Here is a 21297-nt window from a genome sequence, read left to right as displayed (position 1 = left end):
AGAGCTGAAGGAGTTGGACTACTCATAAGGGGTTTAGGTTTTGGGGTTATAAAACTATGTTTTATGTTGCCTTGTAATAATTTGTTAGCCTTTTAAAACTAGTGTTTTATCCAAGTATTACAGTGATTTTTGTTCATGAGTTCTTCACAAATTTGAATTTCATTATCAATGTGGTTGACGGTTCATGTAAATGTCATGATGAACTAGTTACAAGCTTCTCATGCAACACAAATTGCATATATTGGACCTATTGGTGAACTTAAAACTGGAAAAAGGGCTAACCAAATTGGCACTTTGAAGCTAGTTGGTGATTCTCATTGGGTTTCTCATTTTAATTCTATTTGTAGCCTAATAAGGATGTTTGATGCTACTTGTAAAGTGCTTGAAAATATTAGAAGAGAATGAAGCGCTTACTCTCAATAAAGAGATGCAAATAATGCTTATAAAATGCATATATCCTTTGAAATCATATTTATTTTATGGCAAAAATTCACTTTACCCCCTGAAATTTCAGGAGTTTTTTAATTCGAACCACAATGTTTAAAAATTGGCAATGTACCCCCCCTAATGTTTTAAAATTTGTCAATTCAAACTGTCTGTTACTAATTTTCGTCTAATTAGACAGAAATCATCCCACGAGCGTTTCGCGTGGGATTTTGATGCCCTCTATTCTAATTTTGCTCTCATTAAAACCTATGAAATTATGTACTTATCCTCAATTTCATAGGTTTTAATGAAGGTAACTATGTAATTTCATAAGTTTTATTGATGATAAAATTGGAATAGAGGGCATCAAAATCTCACATGAGACGCACGTGGGATGATTTCCGTCTAATTAGAAGAAAATTAGTAACGGATGGTCCAAATTAAAAATTTTTGAAACATTAGAGGGATACATTGCCAATTTTTAAACATTGTGGTTCGAATTGAAAAACTCCTGAAACTTCAGGGGAGTAAAGTGAATTTAACCCTTCTTTTATATTTAATGAAAGAAATCATGAGCATTACTGATGTTCTTTGTCAAGCTTTGCAACAAAAATATCAAGACATTTTGAATGCTATTCATTTAGTTTCTATTACAAAAGAACTTTTCCAAAAGTTAAGAGATGATAATTTGGATAATTTGCTTGAAAACGTCATCTCTTTCTCCAAGAAACTTGACATTCCAGATTTGAGTGCTCATTATATTGAAGGCCGAGGTTATAATCAAAGGAATCACATTATAGTAGAGCATCATTATCATTTTGACATATTCAATACTACTATAGACTTTCAATTGCAAGAACTTGATAGTAGGTTTGGTGAAAAGACGATGAAACTTTTGACAGTTAGCTCAACTTTGAATCCAAAGAATGCTTATAAATCCGTTAAAATTGGCGATATATGTAGTCTTACGGAGAAGTATTATCCTTTTGATTTTTCTGAGCAGGAGAAAATTAATTTGAAAAATCAGTTGAGGTATTTTGAATTTGATGTACTTAATGATCCGACACTACAAAATTTGTTTTTCAATGTAGAATTATGTCAAGGATTAGCAAAGACAAAAAAAATCAAAAGCATACTATCTTATTGATAGATTGATTTGTATTTTTTTTACTCTTACCGTGTCTACAGCAACTACCGAATAAGCATTTTTAGCTATGAAAATTGTTAAAACAAGACTTCGCAACAAAATGGAAGATGATTTTATTGCAACAGTTTAGTTATCTATATTGAAAGGGAAATTGCTGAAAGCTTCAATTTAGATTCGATACTTAATGATTTTGTTTTTCTAAGAGACTAAAAATTGTAGTTCTAGACGCTTTTTGTATTTCTCTTTTTGTACTAGTGCCGACATATTACATTTCTAATATATTAATTTTAGCACATATCTATGAAATTTTACAGATATCTTTTCTTGTGATACATATATTGTGTGATAAATTACTCAATTTTTATTTCAAATTATGTTTATCATATTTTTAGTTGGGCCCCTACAATAACAATTATCTGGCTCCGCCACTGATTCAAGAGTTGTTAATGGAGTTATGATTAACAAAGATGTAGTAGCAGATTGTCAACCCACGCATCATTCTTCTTGAAAACCAAACAAATGCTGGAACTGGTTAGAGAAGAGGATTGGGAGGTCATTATGATCAGATAGTGATGTTCAAACCACACTTAGTAATCACAGAGAAGGGTCTTAGTGATTTGGCATGCCATTATCTGTGCAAGCATGGAATCAGTGCAATCAGACAATGATAGAATAGCCCAGGCATGAGTCTGTTGTTGGTACTGGAGCTGGGCTGTTTCAAGTGAAGAAAATTGGTGGGGGACGAATTTTTTGCATTCATTGTTGACTGCAAAGATCCAAAAGCTTTTAAGAGGTGCCAGTAAGGATCTCTTGAACGAAGTGGAAAGAACTTGCAGCTACTTAATGATGTGTTCTGAAGTCTATTTCTATTACAGGATGCCATGTCTGTAACAAGGAACATAATAAAAATAAAAAATAAAATCCAAAACTTCTTCCTGGAGGTGGTGCTACAGGGTGAACTGTCTCAGCTACTTTGAAGCAGAAGAGTTCATCTATTGAAGGCATAGAAAAGGTGAGTGGCTTGACTTGAATGCCCTGAAAATTTTGGATCCATGCTTGTACTCATTTTCCATCTGTTGTTTGAAACCTCTCGTCTGTTATGGGAGCAATTGTGAACTCGTACTCGCTTAAAAAAATTTACGGTTTTTTTTTTTTTTTTCTGAAATACTTAAAACAATTTACTATTGTTGAGTGTTAAGTGACAAGGTTGCATAAATGGCGGAAAATGAATCCCTAGTTTAGTTAAATGTGGTGTTGTTTAAGGTTGTGACGGTTGTAGCTTCTATAGAATCAGAAGCAAGTTCAATACTTGGAGGCTAATGCTATTATTCTTGGCTATTTTTTATGTCAAATCACTTGAAAAAAACATAAAAATAAAAAGTATTTAAAACACTGAACTTCAATCAATGTGAAATGAGTAAATTAATCTTGCAAGGGTTAAATTCTTAAGACAAGCTTGTGTCGATTTTACAATTACAAAATATTTATCGCATATAGTACATGTGGTCATCTGATAAATGAAATTGGCAGCATGTCACATCAAAACATGTATCATAAATCATAACATATGGAAAATCCATAATCAGCATTCACAATCTTCAAACATTTTTGTTTATATGGCACATTCACATCCACTTGTTTTTTAAAAGAAAAACAAAAGAAGAAAAAGAAACACTTAAGAGATGAACACTTAAAAATATGTTGAGTTGAGTTGAGTAGAAGTCATTTCCTAGCACTAGGGAACATCCAGGTGAACGCTGCTGGCCAGCAATACCCATCACTAATGAGCAATGATCTCTCTCGATAGGCGACAAAACTGCCCAACTTGGGCGAGCATCCGATGATTCAAACAAGCATTTACAGAGGTAGGAGGTGTTTGTCTGTCAGATTAACAGATACAATTAATTCATTCTTTCGTACCATTGAAAGAAAGAATTCCAAAATTCATGCTTCTTGATCGAAACGTCAGGAAAACAGAATAAATTATAACTGCCAAACAAGTCAAAATTAACATGTACGTGCTTCAAGCCTCAAACGTAGCTGTCAATTAATGATTTCCTCATCTCATCCACGATTGCACTAGGCTGGGCTTCCCTCAATTTGAAAACGCTCTCAATGACAGAGAGTTCTGTTGCTGTGGTATCTGAACCACAGAATGCTGTCCAATCGTTCACTGTCATCCCAGCAGCTATCACTTCACTACCACGGTTCACACTCCCAGCCACCAGAGGGACCTGGAGAAGTGTTGAAAGTTCATCCAAGTCTTCAATGGAAGTATGGGGATGGACCTGCAACAACAAGTGTTTGATGAAGACACTAGTAAGCGGATGATGCCTCAATAAACACCATTTCGAGGAGAGCCATTTATTTTTACTTACCAAACCACCTCTGTTAGAGAAAGCACAGTAGCTGCCCACAAGAATATTACCAGCAATTGTCTGCCTAAAAACTTCTACTCCCAGTACGTCAGCGATCATCTCCTCAGTTTCCTGCGCAAAAATAAAACAAATTCATTCTGAATAATTTACCAACTTCCAAGTTGACAAGGTTAATGGTGCCAGCTGAAAAAGGAGCAAGATTTCAGTGGAAGGAATGGTGCATCAGCTGTGCTTCTCAAAAGAAAATTACAATACCCAGAATTGCTTGCTTCTTAACAAAAGACACTACTAGCTCACATAACTAAACCCTTGGTAATCATACAACCAAAATATACCTGCTAAAAGATTCTAAGATATAACAACCCAAATCCAACCATCCAACAAAAATGAATGCTAAACAATTCTATACCAAATTGTTGCTAAGAGGATCTAAACTTCCACAACAAACCTTGCCCCATTAAAATTCTCAAGGCACCTTTTAGGGTATCTTCAAGGAAAAATGAGCATGTATCTAAGGGTTCAACTCCACATATTCTTTCATATTATCCAATTACTTTAGTTGCCTCTACAAAGGAACCTTATGCATCACCTCCTCAAACTTCGACAGATTTATAACAACCAATGAAAGCAATAAAACTAATCGCAGTTTACAATACACTTGATGTTATCTATTCTGTATGCTTTTCAGAGAAATTTTCCAAAATTGTCATTTAAGAATCAAGCACCTCTCAATAGATAATTTGATCAGAAACAGAACAAAGGAAAGCAAAGGGTATCTAAGGTTTACAACCTGTTGGATTTTCCGTTTGTTTGTCTATGCAAAGATAACTTATGGTCACTTGCTCAAAATTTCTAAGAACACTTTGGCAAGGGAGATTAACATATGAAGACAAGAAAAGGGGGAGGGAGGGGGAGGAGAGGTTCATGAAATGAATGCAATCACAAAGCCTCTTTTTCAGATTGGGCTGTAAGTCAGAAATTACAAAATTATCAGCTCTAAATATAAGACAATGATACCCTATCAAGATCTGTATGCGCGAGAGCAACGTGGTCGTTGCACGCTATACAATTTCCCAGAGCAGAAAGCCTCTCATCAATGCGCTGAACAACTACTTGATCCGGTAGACTGTTTCTCAAGTGCTGAAGTTCTGCAGCAATAGCCACAAAACAATAAGACCTCAGTAAGTCAGTCGGTAGATAAATTGCTTGTGCATATCGAAAAATACAATGAGATCTGTAGTAATTACACCTCCAATGGAATTTATAATAAGCAATCAAGAAAAAATGAGAAAGTTTCTTTTTTCACTACTTTTTTTTTTCCTTAATAAACAGATAAATGATCAATTATGCTGGCCCCAAAACTTAAGGCACTGTCGAGCATAACAATAGATATTCCAAATACTAGGAGATTGAAGGACCACTCATGCAGAGTCCAAGATATCATTAAATATGATACATGCAGCTTAAAGAAGGACATGAACTGTTGGAGACCATCCTCATGTCTCCGAGGTACAATTGGAGAATTGAACAGCACCATTTATTGTAATTATTACGATGAGTTACAAGTTTCTTTCCCATTGTTAATGAATTTACAAGAAAATGTTTCTATATAATTTAACCTGAGATCCATATGTTTATGACACATGAAAATTTCTTTTTCATGGTTCAAGCAGAAAAACAAAGAAAAACTATACAAAGCTCATCATTCCATGTTCACACTATTCACACATTGCCAATACCACTTCATCCTCTTATTAGCATCACCAGTGCACATGAATAAATTAAAGTTATAATCTTATGTATTTCCCTCCCTTTAGCCAAAGTTACAGAATTGCTCTCAAGAAAAACCTTATACTGTCTGAGAAACTTCATAGAACATCCAATTTTAACTTTAATAGTCTCCATCAAACACACTGCATTTTTTCAGTTTAAATCAAGGCCAATAGCATTTCCTCCACAAAATCAGAAGATGATATAACACATCTTCAAGCCAAATAAAACAGAAGCAGTGAAGTACATGAATCAAAAAACCATCATATTAAGTTGCAGAATATTTTGGCAAAAAAAAAAGCTTAAACATTTTACTTCAATTTATCATGATCACTTAGCAACTTTAGCTCAATTAGGATGACAAACTTTCAAACTATGAATTTACATGGAAGAAGAAGAGAGAAGCAAGAGCAACAGACAAATACATGACCCACTCCAAGTTATTGGCAAACATTACCAATAATCAGGTGCAACTTAGATAATGATTTGTAACATGAGAAACAAATTAAAATGATACAAACCTTGGTCAGTCGTGGTGTGAGGAACGAGAAGCCCGTTTTTGTTTCCTGCAAATGGCAATTGAAAGCAAAGTGATATGAAGGTTTTCTGCAGCTATCTATCTTTCTCTAACAGCAAAATAATACCATAAAAGAAAAGAAAAATAGTAAAATCAAGAAAAAGGGTATTAGTACCAGCACAAAGGCGTCCAATAATGCGAGTACCGCCAATGGAGGTCTTAACAATAGGGATAGCATCTGCTAACTCCGACTCAAACGTACTGTAAAGGCAAAAGACGTGCATTTGCATTGAATTCATTGTACAACGAATAAATAAATAGATCAAAAGAGGAGTAAACAGTAATAATAATAAGAAGTAAAAAATTAGAAATTAGAAAGAGAAAAAGAAACGAAAGTACAGGAAACCTGTAGAAATTTTCGGAACCACCAATAGCAACTAAACAGTAAGCATTGGTGAGCTTTGAGAACACACCCACCTCGCACGAGTTCTCAAACTGAAGTCCTGTATTTATGTATTTACATATTCTATTCAATTCAATTCATCCTCTCTCTCGTAATTGTAAATAACTAAACTAATAAATAATACAAAGAGAAATTTCAATAATTTTCTCCATGAATAGCAGAAAACTTACTAGTCGCCATGATCAAACTTCAAATCAGATATCTGCCAACTTTATCTACAATTAAAAAAAAAACAAAAAACAAAAAAAAAGGGAGGGAAATACGTAAATAATTGTTGTTTATCTGCAACTAAAAGAGGTTGAATGGGTTACTCGTTGCCAGAAACGAGGTGACGGGGTGTAAACGAGCCGAGCTTGGGCGAGCTTTGGCTGTCCAGGCTCGGCTCTTTTATTTTTGGGCCAGGCTCGAGTCGAGCCTGACTTTGCTGTTCGAGCTCGAGATCGAACTAGTTACCCATTTCGAGCTCGAGCTCGTCTACTTTTTTTTTTTTTTTTGGTAATTTAAGCCTAACTTTAAGAAATCCGCCCAATATTTTCTGGGCAACCAAACAAAATTGGTCCCAACCATAAAATTAGCCTAACTTTAAGAAATTCGCCCAATATTTTCTGGGCAACCAAACAAACACATCAAACGGCAAGGAATCTCGACCCACCCAAAATTGATCCCAACCATAAAATTAGCCTAACTTTAAGAAATCCGCCCAATATTTTCTGGGCAACCAAACAAACACATCAAACGGCAAAACCCCAAACCACCCACCACCCAAGAAGAAACGGAGAAAAAATAACCCAAAAAGAAAAGAAAAACCCACAAATCTTATCACCTCCTCCGCCTCCGATCTGCGGCGTACTGCGAGAGTGAAACGTCCTCCGAGAGCGGCGTGGACAGCGGGGTTGGCAGCGGCAAGTTCCTGGAAACCGGGCACGAGCCGTTCAGCTTCAGCCAGGCGTCGAGGTGTGCGGTGGTGGTGGTGGATGCTGTTGGGGGCACTGGGAGAGTGGTAGGAGCGGCAACAGAGAAAGGAGGCGAGGAGGATGGTGGAGAGTCTGTGAGAGGAGAGTCGAGAGAATGGAGAGACCTGTCGAGAGAATGGAGAGATCTGATAGATTTAGGTTAAATTTGGGTTCTCTAATTTACAACCGTTGGATTTGGAAAAATAATTAAATTTTAAATATTAACGGTTGGATTCGTTTTACCAAAAACTTATCCCATGTGGCTGTGTCTACTTAGATCTGGTGTGCTTGTTTAATATGATCCATTGATCATATATACGTTTTCAACATTTAATATTACTCGTCAGATTAGATCAAACAAAGCAAGTTTACGGTGTCTCTGTTACACCATATATATTCTTTTTAGTAAATGCTTGATAGTTGCCATCCATTAATATCATCCAACGGTTATTTGATCATCAAAACATTTTGGACAGCTACGATTACACTTATATACCATAGATCAAATTCAAATTCAAGTAAATTATTAAATTCAATAAAAAATTCAAAATTTAGAAATTAGGAATAAAAACTGTGTTATGTAGTATTATTTAGGGTCAGTTTGTTATTTCAATTTTAATAATATTTTAAAAATTGTGTTTTTTTCAATCGCGTATTTTTTTTTTCTTCTTATTTTAGATTAAGTATTTTTTAAATTACAACATAAAACGCTTTATGTCACACACTCGCACACACTAATCACTATTATCATATTACATATAGTATTATTTAGTTAATATGTTAAAATGTTAATGTTTAACACGGGTCAATTATATAATGTCAATATTAATATATATTGTATCTTATATGTAAACATTTATATACTTATATGGTTATATAATTGTATCATTATCTAATTTATATGGGTAATGGGTCAATGTTAATTGTTATAACTTATATACTTATATTATATGTTCTCATTATCACGATTCATGATATATGATTTAAATTTAAATTGTTAAGTTTTTACTTACCGTAAATTGTAATTATAATGTATAAATTATAAGAAACACATCAGTTACTTAATTATTAATCATTTAATCTAATAGTAATACTCAAACTCTAAGTAATAAATTCATATGATCTAATGGTCGTACACTCATACTTAAATTTTATGATCATATTATCTCACAATTAATATTAATATTAATATTAACTTAGATCTAAGATCATGTGATACATCATATATGTTTTATAAGAATAAAGTATATAATTATAATGTATTGATTAAATAACACAATAATTTATGCAGATATACCATATGATTATATAATGATTAATGATTATGTGATATATACGATTCCAATTTCCAAAGTATAAACTATCCAATTATAATATTTGTATTAAATGACACAATAACTTGTGCGGTTGTACTATATGATTATATCATATAATAAAATGATTAATGATAATATATATATATTTCTTATATGTTTTTATATTAATATATACATATATTATATATATAATATATATACACACATATACATAAATAACAAAAAAAAAACAAAGGTATATAGTATATTTGTTATTATTGAGTAAATGAGTAATGTTGATTATATATTGTTATTTGTTACTTAATAAAAAATATACCAGCCGAGCTTAATAAGCGAGGCGAGACTTATACAAGCCGAGCTCACGAGTTAGCCGAGTCGAGCCGAGCTTGCTTCGTTTAATATTCGAGCTAGGATTTGTGTTCACGAAGTGCTTCATTTAATATTCGAGTCGAGCACGAGCCGAGCTTATGCGAGCCGAGCCCGAGCTTGCTTGCGAGACGCTTCGCTCACTTAACAGCCCAGAGACGAGGTGAGACAGCGATGATGCAACCAACCCTGAACGAGATGATACTTAACAGCGACGACGCAGCTCGGCGAAGAAGTTAACGGCGATGGCAGTTCGACGAGGAGGGGTCCAGGGGGAGAGAGAACGAGATGTGCAGCGGGTGTGGGTTTTCCGCCAACAGAGTTTGATAAGGGTTGGGGACTTGGGATTGCAGATCGAGCAGATGGGTTAAAAATATGTTTTAGGGTTGGGAAAAATATGAACCCCTGTGATGAAATTTATTAGATCTAATCAATCTAACAGTTATCAGATCTAACACTCATAGAGGTTAAAAAAAAAAGAAGGTATACTATAATATTATTAAGTTATTAACATACACATCATAGACCTATAGTATTCATCAATACATGTACACATTGTATATTTGAATCTAAGTATCTAGATAATCATAAAGCTTTAGTTTACTCCAATATCTCACTAACATCAAACCTAGAAAAATCATGAATATTTGTACCATTCACCTAACAATCGCAGTATTAAAGTTGTTCTATTTAGTAGTAACAAGTCATGTAAAATGAATGGTTATAAACGGTCATTCAAATTTTACGAACTACGCAAAAATAAGATCTGAATGATTGAACACATGATTGTTGTTTTAAATTTTATAATTTATTTTCATAGCAACAGCAAAATGGACGGTTCACTCAATAGGGCGGTTGAAGAGAACTTCTAATTCCTCTACAATAAGGACTCAAAATGTCGGTTTAAGAGAGGAAAAAGGCGCCAAGGCAGTGTATATATTAATATTTATAGGTTTTTAAATTATTTATTTATATTTTAGTATTTAGAGGGGTGTTGGATATAAATTAATTTTTATTATTTTAAATCTCTAAATGTGTTGCTCCCCCCTACATGTAGCCTCTTATTATTGGTTGGCATGTAAAAATTAATACCTGACATCTTATAACAAAGTTTTCCTTGAAATTGAGTTAGAGAAAATTCATTCAATTTATTCTATTAAATTGATATTTGATTTTAGAGAATATGATTTTTCACATGTATTTTTAATAAGATTAACATTGTATATAATTCCCACATGCATTATTAAAAATGCAAGTGAAAATAACGTGGACATATATCAATTATTATAATGGGGTAAAAGATTTTTTTTTTTTTTTTTTTTTCTGTCCAATTTGGAAGACAATTTTATCGTATCCCTCTATTAAGAATTAGACAGAAGGCATCCTACAATTTTCCCGTTTTTATTTTTAGATAATGGGCTTTTTGTGCCTATTGTAGTTTTTTTTTTTTTTTTTTTTAATCTCTGTTAGGGCCTATTTTAAATGATTTTGGAAATAATTTGAGCCAATTTTTAGTGTTTTAATTTATTTTAAGCCCTAATGTTTTGAAAATATATTAATTTCATTTTACTTTTGTAATATCCGCAGTCCCATTCGCAAAATGTGGATATTCCTTTTAGATATCCCTATCATGTTTTTATTAACTGCGTCAGCACAGTTATTGCAGTTATAATCCGCTATTCGTATGCTAGATAATAGGCTTTTTGTGCCTATTTTAGTCTTCTTCTTTTTTTTTTTTTTTTTTTTTTTATAACTTTCTTTGGGTCTCTATTATGACCTATTTTAAACAATTTTGAAAATAATTTGGACCGGTTTAGTGTTTTAAACTTGTTTTAATTTTCTTAAGCCCTAATGTTTTGAAAATATATTAATTTCATATTACTTTTGAAAACGATGTAAATATAATCTATACCTTATTCATAACAACTTCATTTTGGTGAATATATACATAAAGGGTATACAGATTTGTTTATTAACGGCATCCGCATACCCTAAAACTACTATCTACATCCGCATATGCAAATAGTGATTTTTGCTAGCCACATCCGCATCCATATTCGTATGTGCAGATAACGAATCCCAATAGTTAATATCCGTCTTCATGTCACCCTAATGTCTAGCATTACTCAAAAATAAAACTTTGTTATCCTCATTCAGAAAGCACCACAGTGGATCCCCCCCATAGTCTCAGATTCCTCAAGATTCCATCAATCTTATTACAAGGGTAAATGGAAAACAAGCTGATGTCTTTTCAAATGTTCCGAAAATCAAAGCAATGTATAGAGGCACTTCATTTCCATGTAATATACTAACGCCCTCTTGCATTGCATGGGCAGAAATCATGCACAAAATTCATTACATCATTATGACGGCAAGAAACCATCAAATTCTAGTATCCTCAGTCAAGCAATTGCATTCTGTTTATCCTCAAGAAAGCATTTATATATGCTCTGTGATTTTATCAACAGAATCAAGTAATATAATCCTGGAACAAGATCTGTTTAATTGTCACTTCATCTTGTAACCTGAAAAATATTCAACTCGTTGAGTTTTGTGAAGCAACATCACAGCTATCTCCCGGTTTGAGAAGGCTGTGAACAGCCTCCTCAATTGCCTGAGCAGAAGCACTTGAGAATCCCATTAATGCCTGGAATACAATGGGGAGGCTTGTTTTCAGGTTGTTTAATGTCATGGCCCTTGTAACGTGGACTGCATTCAGATATTTGTCCTTCTCGCCGTCCACTCGCTTCTTTAACGCTTCCGTTTTCGTACGCTTCACTGATATAGGATGCTTAGGGCTCAAATCAGGGAGTGTATTTGCAGCATGAGAACTTCCCTCAAGTTTTATCTCCATCTCAGCTAGTGAGTATAACTCCTTTTGCAACCTTTTGTCAAGTTTATCAGATTTCTTCTGCAGGTTGTATTCCTCTGCCTGTTGCAGGAGAACAGAGTGGATGGCGGACAAAAGGCCTTTAATGGCCTCTGAGGTTACCTACAATTGGGCATCAAAGATATCATTTTCTCATTTCACGACACGTGTAACACTCAAACTAATCGGTTGATTCACCAACATGAGAATTCTGTGACCAAAAAGGTGGTGAGCTTAAACTGTGTATATAAGTTTGATATATATGGACAGTATTCATAATAATCACTCGAATCTGAGATCATTAGTAAACTCAGTAATATCCTCCTAGGCAAGATTCAGCAGAAGTACCTTATCAGGTAATCTGTCAAGGGAAAGCTGCCAAACTTCACATAGGCTGCGGACTACAGATAAGTAACCACTGTGTTGATGTTGATGGTCATCTGCAAGGCTGCCAGTGAGTTGAATCCACTTGGAGAGGGTTAGTACATACTCCTTTTGAGACTTTATGAGTTTGCTGAAGGTGTTGTACCAGTAAGTGACCTCAGTTTCAAGCTGAGCTGTTGCCTGGCGATGGTAATCTGTACTGAAATCTGTGATTGGGTTATCATGCAGATGATTCAACTGCTGGGAGATATGATTCTGAGCTTGATGACACTCGTACATTGTCTTCCACAATTGCATTAGGCTGCATAAGAATTCAAGCATAGAAAATAATTTTGGGGCCAAAATCATGATCTCAATATGACATACTAGGAAGACATAGGGATCAATATTTTCACTAAATTTCCACCCAAATGTATTTAAGGCCTGTTGAAAATCTAATCACAAGGCAGGCGAAGGTATGATGGCTAACCTATTCTTTGATAAATTCAACTAGATTTGGGTAGAGGCTTCCCACTTTTCTCATTTTGAAAAGCGGGAGAACATACACCCCGTTGGGCAATAGACCGGGTAGGTGGTTTTGGGTTTGGAGGTGATTGATGTGATATAAAGTAGATAAAAGTTTAGGATTTTTTGTATGGAAAAGTAAAAAAGTTTTGTTTTGTAGTGAATTTTTAATTTGAATAGTAATAAAAAGTGATTGATATAATATAAAAAATAAGAATATTGGGGAGTTGAAAAAAAAATTCCAACTTTGGCCGGTCCATTGCCAAACGGGGCCTTACTTTGGCAGGTAGTACAATAGAACCATGTATATATTTATCAAAAGACTGGCAGTATTAGATAGATGTCTACAATCACTTACCCAGAAGTCAACATAACCAGCTGAGGATATAGCTCCTGATCTATGAGCTCCAACATAGATGAACAGATCGTACTAATTGATTGTTGCAGACGAATCATTTCAGCCTCCAAACTCTCAACAGTCAATCGAGTTTTCTCAGTCTTGGTCCAGTCATGGTTCTCATTCTCCTGTTTTTGCAGTAAGATGGACTTCCTTTCATACTCTAGTTTGGTCATTTTTTCCTCCTACATAACGTGATGATTAAATCCATCATAAGCAAGTATAATCGCATATCAATTCATTAACAAGACGTGTAACTAAGCTTTGAGAATTGCTGAATATTGACCCCCATATTGAAATTTTCCTGAAGTATGTATTAAACAAAAGAATAAGAGGGCATCAAGCTTCTTGTCAGCCAGATATACACCTACAAGTAATATAATGATATATACATATAAGAATCACGCACAATAATTTTCTGATATCCTAAGCATGCCTTAGAACTAAAATGTTGCTTCCCAGTTGTGAGAAAGAGTCATGCCAGTATGGCAGGAATACAGGTAATTTCCTTTAGATTTGTAGTTTTATCTTCTGTATGTTCCATGATCGTCAAACAAACTTGTAAAAATTGAAAGGTTAAAAAAAGGAAAATTTCCAAGTCATATCATGCCAGGGTACCACAACGCCACATAACACTCTTTCAAATTACGTAAAAAAATCTCCAACAAACTTTACACTACAATGTTTCCAGATTATGCAGATTCTTGGATACACATATTCTTACTAACACACTGTTGTTCAATGATGATCTTACCTTCACTTCCTTGTAAAGTTTCTGCTCTGCAGAATAAAGTTTTTTAAGTGTAATGCAATGAGCTCCAGGCCTGCATGGTTCACTAGAGCCACAAAGATCAACGGCCTCTTTGGTTACCAGAAGAGACTTGGAAGACCAACTCCATGACAATGAACTAAAGACCTTTGCAGAGTTCTTCCCTGTAAATGATACGGTAATAATAAATTCCAAGAACTTGATAACAAAAATTATCACCAGACAGGGTAACAGGCGTAAATTGATTCTTTGAGCAGAAACAAATTACATCAGAACAAGGTTTTCCAGAGCAAACTATTCACAAATGATCATATTAGGCACCAAGTCAGTAGACCGGAATTGATGCTTAGATCTCACAACCAAATAGAAACAACAACAATACTGATGATCATCTAATCAATTAAGTAATACATAGAAAATAATAAGGGACTAATCCCTGGTCTATTGCTATGCTTCTGCATACGAGACAAGAATGAAAGAAAGACCGAGGGGTAATTTCATAACCAAATCTATTGCAAACCGACATATTATACGTTGAAATTCCATAAGTAGGTTGTAATGGTTTTTGGATGCTCTAATAAACAAGAAGGTAACAAAGATGAGATTGACAAAAAAAAAGAGGCCTCTTGGCTGTGTTTTCAGAAATTAGTCTATAAAAACTGTTTTCAAAGAAGTAGAGAACAAAAAGACAATCCATAAACATGATGTTTTCAACGGTTTAGTTTGCCTTCGACAATTTATACACATTATGTTTCCTGAAAACAGTTTTTGAAAACCAATTCTGGTAGCACATTTTTACACTGCTCTTTTTTTGATAAGTAAATGGCATTCATTGCACTGCTCTTTGTTTTGTGAATATAAAAATAGAAAACTATCGATCTGAGAACCTAAAATAACCACCCACATAAGGAAAGTGTCTATGACAGCAATACAGTTCAGCCTAACTTCCAAATACCAACCATTGAAGGTCCAGAATTATGTAGTAAGTGAAGCATGGAAACACTTCAGCACGATATTTTCAGAAATCAACCTTTAATGATGGCTTGACTGCCTAAATCATTCAAACTCATAAGGAACCATATTTCAATAACTATAATGGAATATAAATGCCTCCACAAAGGCGGGAAGGTAACATATTGCATAAACAATAACAGAAGCTACACAGAGTCCTTTATAGAGATGTCTACATTGGAAAGTTTTCATGTAATTAGAACAATAAGATCAGTGGTGAAAAGATTTTAACAACATCATGAACAACATTATGAAAAAGACAATGTGTTATCACGTGAAACTTCCACTCCATAAGTACTTACTACGTATCAAGGGAAAACACTGGAAAGTATCAGACAAATGCTAGATGAAAATAGAGAGTATTTACTGTTGTTTTCTTTGAAACCCTGCGAGAGAAAAGTGTGCCCTCCATTAATGTCCACAAGAACAGATATTTCCTTTCCACCAGCCGATGCTTTAAGAAAATAATCATCTAACTCCCTCATAATACCCTCCAAGGTCTTCTTGCCCCTCAATACTACCGCAGGCATGTCTGCGGTGTCTTTAGTGTGCCCGCTCATTGTTGATGAATTATCATCAACCAATTCTACAGGCTGTGGCTTTTGAGGAAGTGGATTTACAGCAAATTTCACAATAACTTCCCCTTTCTGATCTTCTTCTTCAAATTCTGTCTTAGTCTCTGCCCACTTCTCGTCCTCACCTAGTTCCACAACTTCACTCTTCTTGTGGTGATGCTGTGGAGAAGACAGAAAAGGGTCCAAAGAGTGGTACCATGAGCTCGGGATTGGAGAAGGCGATGATGTGATATAATTATCATCCTCTTCAATCTCTACGCTTTCTTTTTGAGGAAATTCTTCCTTCCGATTATTTTCATTGAACTTTCTCAAATCAGGGCTAAAAGGAGGCGGTGGAGGAGGGGAGGGAGGCAATGGCGGAGGTGGAGAGGGAGGCAATGCCAAGCCATAATGGATATTTTCAAGATCCAGCGACTCCAATGACTCCGACTCAGTGAACTGCCGAAGAGTTACTCCAGTATTCTTCAGTGCTCTCAAATAAGCCAATAGGGCATCTGCGAATTCTTCCCTAAACCCAACCAACTGTTTCATTAGCTTCTTCTTCTCCTTGCAAGTCTGCACCCTCTTATCCTTATCAATTGTGGACGCAACACAGCCCATTTTCCTCAATATCTGGGACAGCAAAAGACAGTTTATAATATCTAGTTCAACAGAAGAATATAACAAAGAATAAACGAAATGCAGGTCAATTAAGTTTGCTCTATCCTCAGAAAAGACACTAACTCTATCAAAGAGGACATCCTTGCAAATTTATAATGCATATCACTTCCTTGCAAATTCATGATGTCTAGCAGCTTTTCAGGTTGTTTCCAGCTCAAATGATCGTCATATTATACGGAGATATTCTTTATAATCCTCCACTTCAAAATTCTAGAGTTCTTGCACTGAATGCACTCACACTTCTTTTGTGTTCAAAAAAAAAAAAACTCCCAAACAAAATAGATAAACAAAAGCACCCAATTCCAGAATTTTCATAATCCACTAACCCACAAATCTGGAAAAGAAAAAAAAGTTCATAAATAATTATCCAGACGGGCTCCTTTTATCATTGGTTTTTACGTTTAATAAGTTGAATTAGTCTTCAAAACCCAAAAATTCTATGTTCGCACACTACATACATGCCTAGCTAATTCTGGTCATTCAATGACCTCAAATAAGGCCAAAACATAAGCAAACAAGAATAGCCATTTCCAAATATTCGCAAAAATTCACATACCCACAAAGCAGCAGAAGAAAATCACGTAATGGTTGGTGCTATCAAGGGTCGCTGCTTTCCCAAGTATACGAGAGCCAAACTGATCTTCAAAACCCCCACGACATCTGCTACTGCAGAATCAAAGACTCAAAACAGGACAAAAAGAAAACCAAACAAAAACACCCAGTTTCAAAATCTCCAAAGCTCACAAAGCAACAAAATCAGCAATAAAAAATCAAAAAAAATTTCATTTGTTTTTTCAATTCAACTGGGTTTCCAAGTACAGTCTCAGAGAAGTTTTCCCATATGTTTACTTTTTAGTGAAAGAATTAAAAAAGACAAGAAAACAATGGTTCTGACACGGAAACTGTGAGGGTCAGAGACAAAAAATACAGAAAACCCACTGCAACTACTACTACCACAATGGCTTTTTTGTGTCGAGTTTGAACATACCAATCCAGAAAGGGGAATCTTCTCCACGAAGAAAAGCCTTCCGAAGAACCCCACTCTTTTCATGCTTTACATATAGAAAACAACATGACCAGATCAGAGAGAGAGAGAGAGTGTGAGAGAGAGAGAGAGGAGTGAGCTCGAGACCCAAGAAGCCCAAAGAAGCATCCAAAGCAGGGAAGGTGCATTTTAGCACCAAATTATAATTATATTTTCTTGTTTACTTGTTAGTTAAGGTTTTTTTGGTTGGACAAAAACCAGACCGGAGACACGAGCAGAGAGAAGGTTGTGTTGGACCGTTGTTGTTTTTTTTTTTTTTTTCAAAAGTAGTTACTCCAATTTTATCTTAAAAAAAATGAAGAAAAAAATAATAATAAGTAATGCTAAAAGAAGAACTAGAGTTTTTTTTAGTTTTAAAATCATTAATATATTAAAATTTAATAATGATCATCTCATATTTGAGAGGATTGTAATCCTCCTTATAACATTACTCAAAAAAGACACGTGAAAACAAAAAAGTTTTGGAGATAGATACTCTCCAGTTGAATTAAACTAGAGAGGAGTCGGTCTCTTTTAAATGAAGTGCAGAATTATTAAAAAAATTTATAAAATGACAATTATGTGCTTCTAAATGAAGGGACCGGTTCCTCTCTAATTGATTCAATTGAAGAGGATCCCTTTCCAAAAGTTTTTCCTTTGCATATTTAGGTGGGAATCACTCATTGAAGTGGTCCTCAATTTCGCTCATTGACTTAGCATTTCTCTTTTTCCTTTGTTTCCCAGCTAAAATAAAAATATTTAAATAATGTTACTGTTCACACTCATTTTATACATGCTTTAAGTAATTAAAGTCATTTAAAACAAGCCAATTCAACAAATATGAATTGAGAGTAATAAATTGACATGAAAAATAACATTATTCAAAATCTTTTAGACAGAGATTGCAATGTCCTGAATAAAAAAAAATAGCAATTTCCTTCTTTTTTAATGTTGTTTAAATCCTGGTGGTTATAAAGAAAAATTTAATAGAAACAATTATATGAATCATATCTCTAAATATATTTTACTTTTCTTTCTTTCTTTCTTTCTTTTTTTGTGTAGTTAATCCTTATTACTACTTTCTAAAAGCAAAAATAAAAAGCTTTTTTCTGACTAATAATTTGGTTCCAGAGTGTAATCTACTTTCCCTTGTAGGCTTTTGGGTCAGATATCTCAATGCCTTTTGCTTTTCTCCACCTTTTTTATCCCCTTAGTTTTCCAATCAAACGTTACCATCATAAAATTCACTTTGATGTGTATTTTATACATTCAAGGAAGCTGAATTTTTTTCCATTTTATTTTTTAAATTTTGTAAATTTAAGATTCAGATTTTGTTTCTTTCTAAATAAATGGAAGGCGTTCGTCAATTTTTCAATCCAAGTAGGCGGAAAAATTTCTCGTTGTCTGTTGTTTAATGACTGGCTTGTGCGGCTCCTTGAGAGGACTGAATTACTTGTTTAGCTCATTTCTTACTCTTTATAATTATTTTTACACTGTTTTAATTTATTTTTTGTCTATTGTTGGAGAGTTCACCCCTTTTTCATTTTTAGGATTGTCCACTTCTTATTCCTTTCAGATCATAAGTAGAAATAATAATTCTATGTAACCATTTCCTTACTCAATTAAAAAAAAAAAAAAACAAAAACAAAAACAAAAACTGACTAATATATTATTTCTAGTTGTTCGATCAACTTTATGATGCCCGTTTTATCAAACTATAAAAATTAAGGAAAAATATGGTGCTTGGAAAGTAACTTCAACCCTTTTTTTTTTCATATTTCCAAAAATAAAAATAAATAAAAATAAAATTTCACATTTATTTAAAATCGCGGTTGTGTTTAAGTGTTGAAGGGAATTGTCAATGTGTTATATAAGCATTAATAATAAAATAAAGTGTAATTCTATTTAGTAAATTTTTGATTGCTACAAAGTTTTGCGGTTCTGTCTGAAAAATACAGTAGTTACCTACCAACGGGAACATTGAAGTCTATGTAGACGATATGCTTGTGACAAGCCAAAGGCCGAAAAACACGTAGCCAACTTGGACGAGACATTTCAAACACTGAGGTTGTGATCATGTGATTTAAAATTTCTGCTGTAGACGTGTAATGCTCACATTCAAACACCAGCAATCAAGGCATTACTCAATTGTTTTAATGAGGAGATAGACACATGGCGATTGCACACAATTTATGTGCCCCACGTATGCACAAAAGTCTTTTACCTACTTTTTTTTTTTTTTTTAAAGAGAAAATGAGTGAATCTTATTAATAAAACAACTTAAGCACAACGCTCTACAGAAATGATATTAGAGATATAAAGAGAAGCTTTTTCAATCAAGCTATTTTCTAAACTCAAAGATAAGGCTTCCTTAGCCAAGTCGTGGGTTGCACCATTCAAATGTCGTCTAACATGGTTCACCTTCCATGCTTGCAAGTCATTTAAAGCCCCACAAGCCTTCTCTATAATGTGACCATAACGACTCCAGTTTTTTCTTTCCTTCCGCAATGTCTGGACCACTTAAGAGCGCATCGCCTTCCAAGATCACCCGAAGGAAACCTAACTCGCCACAAAAAAGAGCAGCCCTCAATGCCACCACTACCTTTGCAATATCAGGCTCGATGATATAGTCTTTTGATGCCGAAAGAGTTGCTAACATCTCTCCCATGCTATCTCGGACTATAACACATATTCCCATTTTCCTTCTATGTTTATCCACGGCTGCATCCTAATTGACTTTAACAAAGTCATCTTTTAGGGTTTCCCAACGAAGAACCTTTGTATTATCCCTCTCTATTATTCCCTTGAAATTAAGGTCTCTTAACTTCAAGTTAACGCTTTTTCACTATCTTTATTATACTAGTTGGGATGGCAAGGGCAATACATGTGCTTAGTTCTCTGTTTTATATATATCATGCACTATAATTGTTAGTATTTTAATATCATACGTATATTATATTATAGAAGAGATTTAATATCTAGATTATTGAACAAGTACATATTGAATTTTTTAAACAATTAAAATAAAACTATAAAATTGAATAAATATGATATACCTAAAAAAAACAAAAGAGAGTTAATTTAAATATCACACATAAGTTGTTAATTCAAATCAAAAGGTATTGAAAAGTATCATGGTGTTTATCTCAACCAACTTATTTTTAGAGGCATGATAATTTATTTATTTATTTATTTCTAATCTCAATGCTGTGTAACACCATTTTTTTATTTAGTATTTTTTTTTTTTTTTTAACATGTTTGCACGTGAAAGAATGACATTTCCAGCATTTATAGCTTCACAGAATGACCAAACATCCAGCTGCAAAAGGCTTTCGTGGATCCAAATCCAAGCGCACCCAGATGTAGAGTGCATCGAAATAATGCATATTTTCAGCAATTCTAGACGCCTGATGAAGTCAAAAACAACCCCAAAAAAAGTTGAAGGTTGAACACACTTTTTTTTTAATCAATATGGAATCATAACATCATCACATGATGCTGTTTTAACTCCCAAAAAGATCAATAAGAGTCAAACAAATCAAACAAAAGGACAGATGGGCAGTACTAGTTGGGATTTGAAATTAATTAATAGCCTGTGAAGAGGCCCAGGCCCACACTTCTTTTATTGAAGTAAATACAAATGATCTTGTGAATCGATTGAGCAAATCCCATGTTTTGGATGAGATGAGATTGAAGGCCCAAAAAAAAAAATCCTCTGAAAAATTTTAGACTATGTTCATCTAATGATCTAAAGCATTTCTCAAAACT

At 34.2% G+C, this 21297-nt stretch overlaps 2 protein-coding genes across 4 annotated transcripts; both read right to left on the bottom strand.

Moving 5' to 3' along the window:
• Positions 1–3107: 3107 nt before the first annotated feature.
• Positions 3108–7615, bottom strand: LOC132170408 (eukaryotic translation initiation factor 6-2). Of its 2 annotated transcripts, none has more exons than XM_059581388.1 (8): positions 7525–7615; positions 6872–6916; positions 6645–6741; positions 6414–6499; positions 6243–6287; positions 4969–5099; positions 3952–4062; positions 3108–3861 (listed from the first exon to the last, which is right to left on the bottom strand). In XM_059581388.1, exons 2-8 carry the CDS (start codon positions 6879–6881, stop codon positions 3604–3606), a joined length of 738 nt encoding a protein of 245 aa, XP_059437371.1. In that variant the 5' UTR covers positions 6882–6916; positions 7525–7615; the 3' UTR covers positions 3108–3603. The 2 variants fall into 2 exon arrangements, with proteins under 2 accessions (XP_059437371.1, XP_059437372.1); XM_059581389.1 differs by having other exon boundaries at positions 7513–7536.
• A 3988-nt stretch (positions 7616–11603) lies between these two features.
• LOC132170775 (protein ALTERED PHOSPHATE STARVATION RESPONSE 1) lies at positions 11604–17685 on the bottom strand. Of its 2 annotated transcripts, none has more exons than XM_059581878.1 (7): positions 17494–17685; positions 17062–17171; positions 15638–16457; positions 14245–14423; positions 13452–13675; positions 12554–12890; positions 11604–12328 (listed from the first exon to the last, which is right to left on the bottom strand). In XM_059581878.1, exons 3-7 carry the CDS (start codon positions 16443–16445, stop codon positions 11873–11875), a joined length of 2004 nt encoding a protein of 667 aa, XP_059437861.1. In that variant the 5' UTR covers positions 16446–16457; positions 17062–17171; positions 17494–17685; the 3' UTR covers positions 11604–11872. The 2 variants fall into 2 exon arrangements, with proteins under 2 accessions (XP_059437861.1, XP_059437862.1); XM_059581879.1 differs by having other exon boundaries at positions 17062–17165.
• Positions 17686–21297: the final 3612 nt, after the last annotated feature.

Source organism: Corylus avellana, chromosome ca2 (assembly GCF_901000735.1).
Source record: "Corylus avellana chromosome ca2, CavTom2PMs-1.0".
NCBI classification, from domain to species: domain Eukaryota; kingdom Viridiplantae; phylum Streptophyta; class Magnoliopsida; order Fagales; family Betulaceae; genus Corylus; species Corylus avellana.
Note: the sequence above shows the minus strand (reverse complement) of the source record. Positions and strands in the feature narration are given on the sequence as shown.

Bases quoted from the DNA above. Each gene is read 5' to 3' on its own strand.
- LOC132170775 (XM_059581878.1), bottom strand. From the start codon at position 16,445: ATGGGCTGTGTTGCGTCCACAATTGATAAGGATAAGAGGGTGCAGACT. The intron at 12,891-13,451 runs GTAAGTGATTGT...ATTCTTATGCAG, and splicing joins CTGGTTATGTTGACTTCTGG to CCTAATGCAATTGTGGAAGA. The intron at 12,329-12,553 runs GTACTTCTGCTG...GCCCAATTGTAG, and splicing joins TTGACAGATTACCTGATAAG to GTAACCTCAGAGGCCATTAA.
- LOC132170408 (XM_059581388.1), bottom strand. The intron at 6,288-6,413 runs GTACTAATACCC...TGCCATTTGCAG, and splicing joins TATTGGACGCCTTTGTGCTG to GAAACAAAAACGGGCTTCTC. The intron at 5,100-6,242 runs GTTTGTATCATT...CTATTGCTGCAG, and splicing joins TCACACCACGACTGACCAAG to AACTTCAGCACTTGAGAAAC.